The 17,550-nt window shown below is 44.6% G+C and overlaps 1 protein-coding gene across 2 annotated transcripts in view; it reads left to right on the forward strand.

Annotated features, from left to right (window-relative positions):
* The window catches only part of LOC141094161 (uncharacterized), a 30,617-nt gene extending 14,171 nt beyond the window's left edge, over positions 1 to 16,446 (forward strand). Inside the window, exon 7 of one of the 2 annotated variants that reach the window (XM_073579911.1) lies at positions 15,033 to 16,446. In XM_073579911.1, the coding sequence (XP_073436012.1) occupies positions 15,033 to 16,393 (1,361 nt within the window). In that variant the 3' untranslated portion in view covers positions 16,394 to 16,446. The remainder of the gene's footprint in view (positions 1 to 15,032) is intronic. The other variant, XM_073579912.1, reaches the window with a different exon arrangement.
* Positions 16,447 to 17,550: the final 1,104 nt, after the last annotated feature.

The following is a 17,550-nucleotide window of genomic DNA, read 5'->3' on the forward strand; positions in this document are numbered from 1 at the left end:
GTCTGCAGGGCTCCATCCTTTACCTGTTATGATTGGCCCCCATCCCAGTCCTTGTATGCATTGCCTCATCAGAAAAGATTTAAAAAAAAAACCTTACACTTACCTTCCCAGCGCTCCCTTGCAGCATCTTGTTCCGACGCCAGCAGCTGCTTTATACTTGTAAGCAGCACTTGTCCGGAACATTATGCGCTGCTTTCAAGCCGAAGGGCAGCTGCCGGAATACTCAGTGCTCTCTACATGCCAGGACTGTTCATTGCAGAGAGTAGTGAGTATTCATTGCTCTTCAGTAGTGCTCACCGTCTCAGCTGGAGCATTCCTGCTGCTGCCGGTGGTCACGTGTGCCTATACTTGAGAAATTAATATTCTGAATATTCACTTCTCTTTAATATCGGCACGCATGACCGCCAGCCGCAGGAGGACGGCTCCGGATGACACTGCGCGCTACTGAAGAGCATTGAATACTCGTTGCTCTCCGCGCAAACAGTCCCTGCATGCAGAGCACTGAGTATTCCGGCAACTGCCCTTCAGCTTGCAAGCAGCGCATGATATCCCTGCCATACGCTGCTTACAAACATTAAGCAGCTGTTGGCTATGGAGCAGGACACTGCAAGGGAGCGCCAGGAAGGTAAGTGTAATAGTTTGTTTTTTTAATCTTTTCTGATGGTGCCATGCATATCAGTATAAGGAAAGGATGGGACCAATCATATCAGGATAAGGATGGGGCATTGCATACCAGGGTGGGGGTGGGGGCCAATCATACCAGAATAAGGATGGGACCAATCATACCAGGATGGGGATGGGGGCCAATCATACCAGGATGCTAAAAAGAAATTAATATTCATTGCCCTCCATACTCATGGGGGTGGAATGCAGTGAAAATTCATTTCTCTTTATTAGCGGGCACAGGAGATAGCTACAGCCGCTGGCTCCTGCTTCTGTAACCCACTGCTCCACTGATGCCGCTCCCCCACATCCCCACCACAGCCAGAGCCGGTACATCTGGACTATAAGACGCACCCCCAATTTTCCTCCACATTTTGCAAGGAATAAAGTGCGTCTTATAGTCTGAAAAATACAGTATTTCTTATTTTCCCATAGTATTCCTGAAAATAATAAACCAATATTAACCCTCCCAAAGACCAATGTCACCTCTCCAAGAACAGGACAGGAAAAGTGGTACTGAGCAGTGTATATTTACAGGACAGGAGGAGTGGTACTGTGCAGTGTATATATGCAGGACAGGAGGAGTGGTACTGTGCAGTGTATATATGCAGGACAGGAGGAGTGGTACTGTGCAGTGTATATATACAGTACAGGAGGAGTGGTACTGTACAGTGTATATATACAGGACAGGAGGAGTGGTACTGTGCAGTGTATATATACAGGACAAGAGGAGTGGTACTGTGCAGTGTATATATACAGTACAGGAGGAGTGGTACTGTACAGTGTATATATACAGGACAGGAGGAGTGGTACTGTGCAGTGTATATATGCAGGACAGGAGGAGTGGTACTGTGCAGTGTATATATTCAGGACAGGAAGAGTGGTACTGTGCAGTGTATATATGCAGGACAGGAGGAGTGGTACTGTGCAGTGTATATATGCGACACAGGAGGAGTGGTACTGTGCAGTGTATATATACAGGACAAGAGGAGTGGTACTGTACAGTGTATATATGCAGGACAGGAGGAGTGGTACTGTGCAATATGTATATACAGGACAGGAGGAGTGGTACTGTGCAGTGTATATATACAGGACAGGAAAAGTGGCACTGAGCAGTGTATATATACCGTACATGAGGAGTGGTACTGTGCATTGTGTATGCAGGACAGGTAAAGTGGTACTGAGCAGCAGGGCTGCCACTAGGAATTTCGGTGCCCCATACTGGCAAAATTTTCGGGCCCCCTTGAGACTACGCCCAGGCTCCGCCTCAGCTCCACCTCCACCCTTCGAACCTTCCACAGTCCCACTGCTCACTCTATGAAAAACTCAACTTCACCATGTCCTCATCAATCAGATATTAACAGTTCCCATCAAACACCAGATCACATACATAGCCAGCAGCTTTTGTTCTGGCCAAAAGAATTTTTAAGCCGCCACCACAAGGTAGACTTTTTTGGCCGACCCTACTCTACTCTAACCTATTAAAAATAAATATATTTTTATGTATTTTTTTTTAAGGAAATGAGTCATACATTTTTTTAAATGACCATTAATAAAACATACAAGGGACAAATACCATCACACCATGACCAGACCAAATATTACCACCACATAGTGACCTATAATACCACATACAAGGGATAAATGCTGTCACACCATGACAGACCACATATTACCACCATATAGTCACCAAATAATAGCACATACAAGGAACAATTACCAGCACACCATGACCAGACCACATATTACCACTACATAGTGACTGAATAGTACAATACTGATCAATAATAATTTAAAAAATCTAAGTGACATTATACACAGGAACTCCGGCTTTAAAAGCAGTCTACCTACTCCCAGAAAACGGAGCCTTACAGGCCTTCCAGAGCTACACCATGACACAGGCTCAACACCTCCTGCCTTAGCTGCTATTGTGTTTTTGGCATTACCGGCAGATGCACCACCACCACCCTCAGTACCAGGTGGCCCCCCACGCCCACGTCCGCATCCTCTTCCACCATGCTTCCTCATGTTTTGGAAAATGGACCCAAAATACCAGCAGATATATGGTACTGTATCAGAAGCGTACAGCTCTATACAGTCTAGGGATAACAGTAAATATCCGTATATATTTCATGAGTCATACACAGACACTCACAGGTTCAGTATGGATTACCCAATAAAATAAAAAGTTGAAAAAGGGTACAGTATCACCAGATACAAGGTATATATAGTATAGTGTAAACATTCTGAATCTCCGTATACATTTCAGGAGGCAGACACAAACGCTCTCAAGCCCAGTATGGATTACACAAGAATATGAAAAGCTGTAAATGGGTAATGTAACACAAGCGTACAGCTTTATACAGTGTTGGGGTAATTTTAAAGCTCCAAATATATTGCCGGAGTAACAGACAGATGTTCACTGGCTCATTCTGGGTTACACCAGAATCTAAATAGCTAAAAAGGTTACTGTATCAGAAGCATACAGCTGTATACAGTGTTGGCCAAATTTGAGATCTCAGTATATATTTCCAGAGTCACCCTCAGACGCTCACTCAGTCTGGGTTTGACCATAATAAAAAATGTTGTAAAAAAGGTACTGGATAACAAGATAGGAAGTATATATATTATAGGGTACAATTGAAATCTCCGTATACATAGTCCTGTAGTCACTCTCAGACGCTTACCCAGTATGGATTTGACCGTAATACTAAATGTTGAACAAAGGTAGTGTATAACAAGATACAAGCTGTATTGAGTATAGGGTAAAAATTGGTATCTCCGATTCACCGTATATATAGAAGGCGTAAACCACACACGCTCACTCACTATGTATGCTACCGTAATACAAAATTTTGAACAAAGGTACTGTATCAGCACATAACAGGTGCATCCAGTCTAGGGGTAATTGTAAATTTCTGTCTATACTTCCGGAGTCAGGCACAGATACTCACAGGCTCACTATGTATTATACCAGAATTTAAAAAGTAGGAAAGGGAAAGGTAGTCGAAGCGTACAACAGTATACAGTGTTGTGGTACTTTTAAATCTTTGTATATATTTCTATCTCAGTAAGCCAGTCCAGACTCTCCACTACTGGAAACTACATGGATACAAGTACAGACGGAAAGTCGAGTGTTAGCAGAAATTTGGGAATTACTCATCGAGGGAAAACCTCCTGGTAGATGTTGCAGAGGCGATGCAGACCCTCAACTACTGTGTCTGTGGAGACAGCGAAAATGGTTCTTTGTGAAGAAAGGATACTGTACCCTTTTTCAACAGTAGCGTGGATCACATCACCGTTACTTGTCTACATCAAATTGTGATCACAGGGAGAGATGTAGACATGGTCCTCACTGCCTATCATGATGTGTCTGATCATTTTGGAGTGTAAAAGACAGAAGTCACAGGCCGCAGGTAATTCTATTGGATTGGCATGAGAGGAGACATTGAAAAACCGTGGCAGGAATGTCACACGTCTGTGACTATCACAACAGTGAAAGGTGATCATAAAGCACCACTGCATCCGCTTGTAAGTTGACGTCCATTACAAATGGTAGCCATTGATCATCTGAAGGTAGAGGCCAGCAGGACAGGCCATAGCTACATCATAACCATCATCGATCAATACACCAAATTTCTAGTGGCCGTCCCTGTGAACCCTGTGATGGATTTAACTGCCCAGACTACACAGTGGTGGAGCAGGGAGAGGTAAGTATTGCAACTTTCAAGTGCTGTGGCCATGACCAAGCATGGGGGGCACACTCGTGGTCGACGGTACTGGCACAGGGCCCCTCAAAGTACGCTGGTGTGTCTGATGGCGAGTGGGCCCCCCACCGTAAGAGCCACTGTATTGTACTATGAGGGGCCCTGTGCCAGTGCCATCGGCCATCAGTGTGCCCATCCATCTGTTCAGAGCAATGGCACTTGCCCGGGTGCACCAAGTGTTGACCCCAGCCCTTCGGGGGGGGGCAGCCCAGTTAGGGAGGTTTAAAAAATGGCATATGTTGATGTGTTGGCTGGTCATTCAGCTGCTGCAAAGGGCAGAATTGGGCAAGTCCGAGGAAGAGGAGGACAAAAGCGAGGCAGTTTTCTGGCAACCTATGTGTCATCAGGGGAAGGTGGGACAAAGTCCTTTGAAACCCATGCATGGTTCATTTTAATGAAAGTTAGAGCATCAACATTTTGGGTCGACAGACGGGTCCTTTTTTCTGTTAGGATTGATCCATCAGCACTGAAGACTCTTTCAGATAACACACTAGCAGCAGGGCAAGCAAGCTCCTGTAAGGCATATTGTGCCAATGCAGGCCAGGTGTCCAGTTTAGAGGCCCAATAGTCAAAGGGGAATGACCTGTGAGGGAGAACCTCGATATGGGAGGATAAGTAGTTTGTAACCATAGTTGACAACTGCTGTCTCCTGGCACTTTTAATCGATGCAGTATTAGCAGTCGTGTGAGCAGTACTTGAGAAATCATTCCACAACATGGTCAATAAACCCCTGTCTCCAATGCCACTTCGGCTGTGTGCACCACGAACACCTCTTCCATTGTTCTCACTACTGCTCATGGGAGAACCAGCACCGCTGCTGTGTGCTGGGAAAGCCTCTAACAAACGGTTTACCAGAGTTGCTTGTTTGTTTGCCAATATTATCTCTAGGTTCTCCTGTGGCATGATGTTGTGTAATTTGCCTTTGTAGCGTGGATTGAGGATGCTGGCCAGCCAGTAGTCGTCATCCCTCATCATTTTGGAAATGCAGGGGTCCCTTTTTAGGATACGCAAGGCATAATCACACATGTGGGCCAATGTTCCAGGTGTCAATGATGCACTGCCAGTGTTAGGTGGAGGAGCACTTTCTGGCAAATCCACATCCCTACAGTCACGCACAAACACTGTACCTGACCTTGGAATGCCAACATTTTCTCTTGCCCCCTGAGAAGCATCCTCCTCCCCTAAATAATCATCCCCATCATCCTCCTCTTCTTCCTCCACCTCGTCCAGGAGAGTTCCCTGAGCAGACAATGGCTGACTGTCATCAAGGCTTCCCTCCTCCTCTTCCTCCTCGGGTGCAGACACCTGCTCCTTAATGTGCGTAAAAGTTTGCATGAGCAGACGCATAAGTGGGATGCTCATGCTTATGATGGCGTCGTCTGCGCTTACCACCCGTGTGCATTCCTCAAAACACTGAAGGACTTTACAGAGGTCTGTCAGCTTTGACCACTGCACACCCTACAATTCCATGTCTTCCCTCAAACTGCCTGCCCATGTATCCTCCCACAAATGCATTACAGCCTGCCTCTGTTCGCACAGCCTCTCATCCAAATGCAGGGTGGTGTTCCACCTTGTTGCAACGTCTATGATTAGGCGGTGCTTGGGAAGGTGGAGCAATCGCTGCAGCTTCTGCATACGAGTGGAGTGGATGTTTGAGCGACAGATGTGTGAGCACAGTCTTTGCACCTTATGGAGCAGGGATGTTAACTCCGGATAATTATTAAGAAAGCACTGCACCACCAGGTTCAAAGTGTGAGCCAGGCACGGTATGTGTGTGAGTTTTGCACGGGCTATGGCTGCCACAAAATTACGGCCATTATTACTGATTACCTTGCCTGGCTGAAGATGTAGACTGCCCAGCCATGACTCAGTTTGTCACTGCAAGTAGTCGGCCAGTACCTCCGCGGTGTCTCTGTTGTCGCCCAAAGACATCATCTTTAACACAGCCTGCTGACGCTTACCGCTAACTGTTCGATAGTGGGACACCTCGTGTGCAACACTGCCAGCTGCGGATGGAGTGCGACTGCGCTCTGTGGACGAACTTTCGCTGATGGAGGAGGAGGAGGGTCGAAAGCTTACAGCCAACTGTTTCCTATACCATGGGCTAGGCATCGCTGTTCCACCGCCGCTGTCCCCTGTGGAGCCTGCATCCACCACATTAACCCAGTGTGCAGTGATGGACACGTAATGGCCCTGACCATGCCTACTGGTCCATGCATCTCTTGTGAGGTGCACCTTTCCACTCAATGACTGTTTTAGTGCATGGACAATGCGGTCTTTCACATGCCGGTGGAGGGCAGGGATGGCTTTTCGAGAAAAGAAGTGCTGACTGGGTAGGTCATAGCGTGGGACAGCGTAGGCCATGAGCTCGCGGAAAGCTTCGCTTTCAACCAAATGGTAGGGCATCATCTCTAATGAGATTAGTTTGGCAATGTAGGCGTTCAAACACAGTGTACACGGATGAGAGGATGAGTACTTTCTTGTCCTACTCAGAGTGTCTGGTAGGGTGAGCTGGACTAGAGAGCTGCATATGGGGGAAGTGGCGGTGGACCGGATGGAGTGAGAAGGGGTTGATGATGGTATTGGTGGTGATGGCCTAGATTCAGTGTTGTGTTGCAAAACCACTGTGATTCCCTGGTCTTACAGTGGTGGAAGCGATGGAGCGTTGCTGGCTACCTTCAGTCAGAGCAGGTGCACATGTGCTACCTGAGGTTTTGTAGTCCGTCCACGCTTGCAAGTGCATGTTGATTAAATGTCTAAGCATGCAACTGGTATTCAAATTTCTGAGTTGTTTACCTCGGCTAAAGGTCCTTCCACACTTCTTACAGGTAACCTTTACCTCATCAGTAGAATTTTGGTCAAAGAAGTGACACACTGCCGCTTCCTACTATGGTATACATTTTCTGGCCTTGCACGCTGTGCTAAGTTGACCGTCTGGCCAAGCTGTCCTGCAACTCTTTTAGTTTTTGGTCCACGTTTTTGGACAGCTACGGGCCTGCCAGATAACGGCTGCTGCGATGTCAATGCCTGCTACGGATCCTTCTCCTTATCTGAACTATTGCCAGCGCCACCCTCCTCCCACAATGGATGCCAATCCGGGTCAAGAACTGGGTCATCCATCACCTCCTCTTCAAAGTCATCTGCACCTTCCTCTTTACCTTCCTCTGTGTTACCATGTAAGGTGGTATTGTATGCGGGAAGGGGCACCTTTGTTTCATCAGGGTCAGATTCTGGCTCAGTAGACTGCGAGGGCAATGTTGTGCTCTGGGTGAATGTACCAGCAGAATCATCTAGCAGTGGCTGTGCATCAGTGCACTCCATGTCAGATTCATCTTGGACTGGGGAATTCAGGATTTGACTAGATAACCCAGGCATGGTATGTGAAAAGAGCTCCATAGAGTAATATGAAGTGTGGGCTGCCGCATCCCTAACTTTTGTGGGGGTGAAGGACACAAGGAAAGGTGTTTATCCTGACCAGAACCCTGCACTGACGACTCCATGCTTGCAGGTTTTGAACGTTCAGAAGAGGAGGCAATAGAGCTGGTGGCTATTTCGGCAATGTACGCCAAAACCTGTTCCTGATGCTCCGGCTTTAAAAGCGGTTTTCCTGCTCCAAGAAAAGGGAACCTTACAGGCCTTCTTGGGCCAGAGGATGACGCAGGCTCAGCACCTCCTGCTTTAGCTGCTATTGTGCTTTTGCCAGAACTAGCCGATGCACCACCACCATCAGTACCAGCTGCGCCCCCCTGCCCACGTCCACGGCCTCTTCCACCATACTTCCTCATGTTTGGGAAAATGTACCAAAAATACCAGCAGAGAGATGGTACTGTATGAGGAGCGTCTAGCTGTGTAAAGTGTATTAAAAAAATAAAATCTACGTATATATTTTGTTAGTCACAGACGCTCTCACAGTATGTATTTGACCTTAATCCAACAAGCAGATATACGGAACTGTACCAGAAGTGTACAGCTGTATTCGTTTTTTGTTTAACTAACAATCTCCGCATATGTATTTACGGAGTGTCACACACACACGCTGACTCTGTATAGATGTGACTGTAATGCGAACAGCAGATATACAATACTGTTTGAGAATCGGACAGCTCTATACGGTGTCTGTATGGAAATTTGTCAATCTCCGTCTATTTGTATACGGACTCACACATGCTGTTTCTGTCTAGTTTTGACCCTAATCAAACAGCAGATATACAAAACTGTTTGAAAAGCGGACAGCTCTCTAAGGTGTAGGTCTGGAAAAATGGAAAATCTCCTCAGCTTGTTTTTCCAGAGTCACACACAGATAGCTTCTATTTGTCCGTGATACAAGGCATTACACGGTAGTGTGTGAGGAGTGTCCACCGCTATACGATGTCTGTATGGAAAATTGTCAATCTCCGTCTATTTGTATACGGACTGACACACGCTGTTTCTGTATAGTTTTGTTCGTAATCAAACAGCAGATATACGAAACTGTTTGAAAAGCGGACAGCTCTCTAAGGTGTAGGTCTGGAAAAATGGAAAATCTCCTTGGCTGGTTTTTCCAGAGTCACACCCAGATAGCTTCTATATGTCCGTGATACCAGCAGGTACACGGTAGTGTGTGAGGAGCGTACACCGCTATACGGTGTGTGAAAAAATGAATGCTCGGTAACTCACCAGAACAAAATAATACAAGTTGGAGTGCTTTGAAAAAAGCAGTTTGAACAGCAGTGTGCCCACAGCAATGCAGCTAGCAGGTAGCCTTAAAAGGCAGCCTAATCACGACCAGTGCTGCTGCACACAACAAAAATCCTCCCCTTTCACTGCACACTAACTGTACAGTGAAAAGTGCTATCAGCTGAAGCAATTTTTTTTTCTTCTTCCCTGCCTAATGCTCTCCCTATTCAGAATCAGCAGCAGCAGCAGCACCTCTCCCTATTGTAAGATCGGCAGAAGTAAGATGGCGGTCAGCGGTCACAGCCTTTTATACCCACTGTGACGCCACACAAAGCCAGCCAATCACTTCAATGGTCTTCTCTAAGATGGTGATGGCCGCTGCCCATGTCATCGTGTTGCCCACAGTGTGTGTCCTCCATCATTGGCTGAGAAAAGGCGCTGGAAGCATTATTTGAAACGCGACTTTGGCGCTCGGCTCGGCGACCTCATGGCCGAACTCACGCTATGGTCGGGTTTCGATCGGCGAAACCCAACTTTAGCTAAAGTCAGCGTTTTTAGAATTTGACCGACCCATTTTGCTCAACTCTACCAGTCACTGCATACTCAGCGCCCTTCACTATGTAACTCCAGCTCCCTGACTCATTATATTTATGCACCCCTTCTGCCCCAATTCATTGTCATGTCTTCTCACTCCCACCCTCTATTCATCATCAACAGCTCTACCCCCATATTCAATACATCATTTACTCCCCCACCCGCAAAATTCATTATTTGCTCTCTCCCCTGATCATCATTTGCTATCCCCACACCCAACCTTTGATTCAATTGCTGTCCCTCTTAACACACTCTCAATTCATCATTTGCAGTCTCCCATCCCCTCCCCTACTTCATTATGTGCAGTCCCCTTTACCCCCACTTCATCCTGTGCAGTCCCCTTTACCCCATGTCATGATTTGCAGTTCCTTTTAACCCCCACTTCATGTGCAGTCACCCTTTAACCTCTCCAACATAATCATGTAGAACCATAGAACCGTAGAGTTGGAAGGGACCTCCTGGGCCATCTGGTCCAACCCCCTGCTCAAAGCAGGATTCGCTAAATCATCCCAGTCAGATGTCTGTCCAGCCTTTGTTTGAAGACTTCCATTGAAGGAGAACTCACCACTTCTCGTGGCAGCCTGTTCCACTCATTGATCACTCTAACTGTCAAAAAGTTTTTTCTAATATCTAATCTGTGTCTCCTCCCATTCAGTTTCATCCCATTGCTTCTAGTCTTTCCTTGTGCAAATGAGAATAAAGTTGATTCTTCTACAATGTGACAGCCCTTTAGATATTTGTAGACAGCTATTAAGTCTCCTCTCAGTCTTCTCTTTTGCAAACTAAACATTCCCAATTCCTGCAACCTTTCCTCATAAGACAGGGTTTGCAGACCGGTCACCATTCTGGTCGCTCTTTTCTGAACTTGCTCCAGTTTGTTGATGTCTTTTTTAAAATGTGGTGCCCAAAACTGGACACAATATTCCAGATGAGGTCTGACCAAAGAGGAGTAGAGGGAAATAATGACTTCACGTGATCTAGACTGTATGCTTCTGTTAATACATCCTAGAATTGCATTTGCCTTTTTTGCTGCTGCATCACACTGTTGACTCATATTCAGTCTGTGATCTATTAGTATACCCAAGTCTTTTTCACATGTGCTGTCACTTAGCCCTATTCCTCCCATTCTATATTTGCTTTTTTCGTTTTTATTGCCCAGATGTAGTACTTTGCATTTCTCCCTGTTAAAAACCATTCTGTTAGTTGCTGCCCACTTCTCCAGTTTATTTAAATCTTTTTGAATCCTTTCTCTCTCTTCTCTAGTATTAGCTATCCCTCCTAGCTTTGTGTCATCAGCAAATTTAATCAGTTTACCCTCAATTCCTTCATCTAAATCGTTGATAAAGATGTTGAACAATACAGGGCCCAGGACAGAGCCCTGTGGTACCCCACTTGAGACATTCTTCCAACTGGATGTGCAGCCATTTACGACCACTCTTTGGGTCCGATCACTAAGCCAGTTATGAATCCACCTAACAGTTGCCTTGTCCATTCCATACTTAGTCATTTTTTCAATAAGGATTGTATGAGAGACTTTGTCAAATGCTTTGCTGAAGTCAAGATATACTATATCTACAGCATTTCCTTGATCCACCCAATCAGTGATACCGTCATAGAAGGAAATTAAGTTTGTCTGACATGACTTATTAGTTACAAACCCATGCTGACTCTGTTTAATCACTTAATTCTTATCCAGGTATTGACATACATGTTGTTTAATAATTTGTTCAAAGATCTTTCCTGGTATAGAAGTCAGACTCACCGGCCTATAGTTGCCTGGGTCCACCTTCTTCCCCTTTTTGAAGATAGGAACAACATTTGCTCTTCTCCAGTCTTCTGGCACTTCTGTTATCCAAGAATTTTCAAAGATTATGGAGAGGGGTTCAAAAATTTCTTCTGCTATCTCCTTCAGTACTCTGGGGTGTAATTCATCTGGACCTGGAGACTTGAATTCATTTAGGTTAGCTAAGTGTTTCCTCACTATCTTTCTGTTTATAGATATCCTGGATTCTTCTATTCCCTTAATAGGACAGTGAATAACAGTTCATGTTACATTTCCTTTCTGAGAGAAAACAGATGCAAAATAGGAATTTAAAAGTTCAGCCTTCTCAACATCCTGTCTTACCATTTCATCATTTTCATCCTGTAAAAATCCTATAGCATCTTTGACTTTTCTTTTACTTTTGACATATCCCCAAAATCCTTTATTATTGCTTTTGACATCTCTTGCAAGCCTCAATTCATTTTCAGCTTTAGTAATCTGATTTGTGCCCTGCAGGTTCTGCAGACAGCATTATATTCTTCTTTAGATATGCCTCCCTCTTTCCATTTTATAAACATTTTTTTCTTCCTTTTTAGCATGTGCTTAAGTTCTGTGTTCATCCATCCTGGTTTCCTTAAATGCTTCCTATTCTTCCCTCTTTTCGGAATTGTTAACAACTGTGCTTTGAGAATTTCATTTTTCAAGATTTCCCATCCTTCCTGGACATTTTTGTCTTTAAGGATATCCAGCCATTGGATCCCTCCAATTCTCTTTCTGAATCCCTTAAAATCTGCCTTTCTGAAATCAACATGGGTGCAGTCACCCTTTAACCACCCTCCCCACATCATCGTGTGCAGTCCACCTTTAACCCCCCACATCATCATGTGCAGTCCCCTTTACCCCATGTCATCCTTTGCAGTTTCTTTTAACCCCCATTTCATGTGCAGTCCCCCTTTAACCCTCTCCCCACCTTATCATATGCAATACCCCTTTAACCCCCAACATTATCATGTGCAGTCACCCTTTAACCCCCCACATCATCATGTGCAGTCCCCTCTACCCCATGTCATCCTTTGCAGTTCCTTTTAACCCCCACTTCATGTGCAGTCCCCCTTTAACCCCCTCCCCACAACATGCGCAGTCCCCCTTTAACCCTCCTCTCCACATTATCATGTGTAGTCCTCCTTTAACCCCCCTCCCCACATCATCATGTGCAGTTCCCCTTTAACACCCTCTCCACATCATCTTGTGCAGTCCCCCTTTAACCCCCTCCCCACATCATCATGTGCAGTCCCCCTTTATCTCCCTCCCCACATCATGTGCAGTCCCTCTTTACCCCCCTCCCAACATCATCATATGCAGTCCGCCTTTAACCCCCTCTCCACATCATGTTCACACTGCACCCAGGGTGAGAACCACAGGTGGCATCATCCATCACCTATCTCTGTCCCTGCATCTAGTAAAGTTATCCTAAACTTTCTGGGAGTGCGGTAGCCGGGAGCAGACTCTCCTGGTGCTGGCTGCTGACATTGGCCGGGCTGGCAGGACTCCCTTGCAGCACAGTGATGTGCAGTGTGAGCAGCACAAGTCCCAGCAGCAGCAGGAGCTCCGCTGTAAGCCGCACCATCCTCTTGATGTATCCAGCTTTCAGTGCCCGCTCGGCTGCACCCTCGTCCTCCGAGATCAGGGGGGCCGGCTGGAAGAGCAGCCGCCAGCACCACCGCCACCACCACAGCAGCAGCACTTGGCAGCCACTGTGGGACAGGAAGTTACAAAGCCCCTGGGAAAACTTCAGGAGAGGGTGGTGGTGGCGGTGGGCTTTTCAAACTTCTGCACAGGTCCTAGTGCGCACTCTCCTGCTTCTCCGCACTGGCGAGGGCCGCGCTCACGGGCTGACGCAGGCCGCCGCGGTCTTGGTCAGCACGTGCATTGAGAGACTATGCACACACCAGGGCCTGTGCAGAAGATTTAAGTGGCCGGCGGCCCATTTTGAAGCTCAGAGCCGCCAGTCCAGCAGGCATCTGCCCACCTGGGCAGATAATCAATCTGGGTCTGCTGACTTTTCAGTTTGCATTAAAACTAATTTCTAGGAGGATTGTGATAAACTACAGGAAAACCATTACCCCTGTGCCATGATATATCTCTAAGCTGTGCGAAGCTGATGGCTGTAATATACATTTATTCACCCCTGCAGGACATGTGTTGGCATGGCTCCAGCCCTGGATTCATGGATTCACTCCATGTCATAAATTATATTGTTTTCAATCCTAAGAAATTCAGATTACGGCACAATCTCTCCTGAAATGGGGAGCAATATTATTTTCTCTAATCTTCTGGTCAGGACCCATAGTAGCTCCAATGGTCCACTATTAATGAATGCAACTTCGGTTTACTGTTGGAGTTCTCCCCTCATACATACTGTACGTTGTTGTTAAGGATGCAACATAATTCTTTATTCTATGTCTTTTTTACCTGTTCATTCTGTTTGATTGTGGTGAGATTGTCCTGCGTCACTTATGTGAGAAGGACAGAATACAGAATCAGAAGACACGAGTAATCAGTAAACGGGCCACGGTCACAGCAGGAGACAAAAGCCGCGAGCTGAGCACAGAGGACTGAACCAGAGGAGAACAACGCTGTGTCTGGCAGATTCCGGCCATATGCTTTGAGCTTTAGTAGGGTGTGGTACTTTCCTATTGGCTGAAGTAGGGAGCAGATCACTCCAGCTGGACACCAGGAACAGATCCCAGATGAGATTGGACACACCATATGCAGGAGCCCTAATATAACTAAATGACAGAAAACCAGAATAGTCGAAATCCCCATAAAGTGATTCCATTTTATAAATTAATTCACTGAGGGTTATAATCTATAGGAGGACTGAATATTTTGACTCCACAGCCACGTTCTGGAAATTAACACGCAGTGGATGTTGGAGAGTGAAAATTACACATTTGCCATTTTATCACCCAACACATAGTGCCCAGATTGTGCTCCAGGAGACAAACACCATAAATTAAGTGGGTTCTTCTCACTATAGTATTGCTAAATACAGGGATCCTAAATGTTGTTTGAGCACACTGCAAGGCTCAGAAGTGAGAGCGGATTTTGCAGGGTTGGTTTATAGAAACCCTGTTGCTTTTTAACAGCCTTTCAGCCACTAATAGTGTGGGAACCTCTGTTTTTCCATTGACAGATGATGGACCTGAGTGGGGAGTTGTTTTTTGTGAGATGAGAATTTGGTATTATTTTTGCCTACATAACATTGATTGGTTTCTTTTTATTTGATATTTAGGAGGCAGAATGAATAAAAAGTTGAACTCAGACTCAAATAGGTTTTATTGGCAGGACCAAAATACATTTAGTGTTTCCAAAGCAAGGAAAGAAAATGTGACGGGAGAGGATCGGGATCACCACACACTACTGGTTCATCCAGCAAGGTTTTCTATTAGACTGTGAACTGTCATTGTCTTGGTAATTAAAGTTTTTTACACAGCTTCCCATTTTTATGAACAGTTTAAGTAGAAGTATTCAAAAATATAAAAATCAAGCATATTTTATTAAAAAATAATAATTGTTTTTTATCTTAGCAGATGACTGTACCAGGAGAACAGAAGGACAGCTGACATCTCCAATTTTTAAATGTGATGATCTTGAGATCCTACAAGATACAACTGAGGTGATTGCTGTTACTCCAGATATACCATCATCCATTCACAGCAAAGATCTGTCATCTGATCCTATGAAACAGGTCCCATCTTCTGACTCATTATCGACTACTAAGGAAAATCAAAGTCACAAAATAGGCATTAAAAAACAAACTGCTCCTAAAGCAAAGAAGTCATTTTCCTGTTCAGAATGTGGAAAATGTTTTAACTGGAAATGGAATCTTGTTACTCACCAGAGAACTCACACAGTAGAGAAGCCTTTTTCATGTTCAGAATGTGAGAAATGTTTTAGCAATAAATTAGATTGTGTTAAGCACCAGAGAATCCACACAGAGAAGAAGCATTTTTCATGTTCAGAATGTGGGAAATGTTTTGGACATAAATCACATTTTGTTTACCATCAGAGAGCTCACACAGGGGAGAAGCCTTTTTCTTGTTCAGAATGTGAGAAATGTTTTGCACGAAAATCACATCTTGTTAGTCACCAGAAAACTCACACAGGGGAGAAGCCTTTTTCCTGTTCAGAATGTGGGAAACGTTTTAAATGGAAATCAGATCTTGTTATTCATCAGAGCAGTCACACAGGGGAGAAGCCTTTTTCCTGTTCAGAATGTGGGAAATATTTTAACCGAAAATCGGTTCTTGTTTGTCACCAGAAAACTCACACAGGGGAGAAGCCTTTTTCCTGTTCAGAATGTGGGAAATGTTTCATCCAGAAATCACATCTTGTTAGCCACCAGAAAACTCATATAGGGGAGAAGCCTTTTTCCTGTTCAGAATGTGGGAAATGTTTTAACAGTAAATCGGTTCTTGTTAGTCACCAGAGAACTCACACAGGGGAGAAGCCTTTTTCCTGTTCAGAATGTGGGAAATATTTTAACCGAAAATCAGATTTGGATAAGCATGAGAGAATTCACACAGGGGAGAAGCCTTTTTCCTGTTCAGAATGTGGGAAATGTTTTAACAGTAAATCGGTTCTTGTTAGTCACCAGAGAACTCACACAGGGGAGAAGCCTTTTTCCTGTTCAGAATGTGGGAAATGTTTCAACCAGAAATCACATCTTGTTAGTCACCAGAAAATTCATACAGGGGAGAAGCCTTTTTCCTGTTCAGAATGTGGGAAATGTTTCAGCCAGAAATCACATCTTGTTTATCACCAGAAAACTCACACAGGGGAGAAGCCTTTGTCCTGTTCAGAATGTGGGAAATGTTTTAACCGGAAAGAGCGTCTTGTTAGTCACCAGAGAACTCACACAGAGGAGAAGCCTTTTTCATTTTCTTAATGTGGGAAATATTTTACTTGGAAATCAACTGTTAATAAACATCAGATATGTCACACAGGGGAGAAGCCTTTATGTTCATAATGTTGGAATGGTTTTAACCAAAATTGGATCTTCTTAAATGGGTTGTCTCTTGTCATTCCTCATGTTTGCTGACAAAAGGATAAAGCTAAACTTTATTAATTCCAAATGTAAAACTATACCCATAATTCACCCCCTGAAGGTTAGTCAGAAGGTGACTAATAGAAAAAACATATACCCCACATTTCGGTTTGTAGGGTGAGGTGGCGTATTCACACTTGCTCTCCAAGCCTCTCATTTCTACGGGTTTCATCATCCTCACCAAAGGAGACTCATCAGGAGACTATTTAATATTAGCCTATATTCAAGCGAGACTAAACAAAAAAAAACTAAAATTACTTATCATGTTATCTGAAACCGTCAGAAAACTAACCAGATATATGCAGATCCCAGACTTCAAAGTATATACTTCATAAGTTTATAATCCACTCCAGTGGCGGTCAGTCAGGAATAGAAAGTAAGTGAAAATACAGTATAATTATTGTACTTTTTCTCCTATAGGGACTGCCCTAGTTTGGTATTGTAAGACCAGTCAATTAGTAGTGCAGACAAATTGTCTTAGACTAAACCCAGTTTTCAGACGGCCCAATATCTACCACTCAGGGAAAACTTACCTGCTCCAAAGATCATTAGCAGCTTGTAAGTAATGGCCATGCTGCGGTCTGTCAGGGAATGAGTGCAATATCGTTATAAAGACTAGGGATATGTGCAACCATAATGTCTGGGAGATCTGTGCCATTATTTAGTGTGAATCTGGAAATTATATCTGGAGCAGTTACGTGTTCCCTGAGTGGTATATACTGTATTTTCACATACTATCTATTCCTCACACTGGAGTGGCTTATAAACTTATGAAGTATATAGGTTGAAGTCTGGGATCTGCTAATATGTGGCTAGTTTTCTGACTGTTACAGATAAAATGATACAGGATTTTAGGGTTTTCTTTGTCTAGTCTCGCTTGAATATAGGTCAATAGTCTCCTGATGAGTCTCCTTTGGGGAGGACGATGAAATCCGTAGAAATGAGGGGCTTGGAGAGCGAGTGTGTATACGTCACCTCACCCTATATACTGACATGTG

This window comes from Dendrobates tinctorius, unplaced genomic scaffold (assembly GCF_039654945.1).
Source record: "Dendrobates tinctorius isolate UK_male_01 unplaced genomic scaffold, ASM3965494v1 ptg000063l, whole genome shotgun sequence".
Lineage (NCBI taxonomy): Eukaryota > Metazoa > Chordata > Amphibia > Anura > Dendrobatidae > Dendrobates > Dendrobates tinctorius.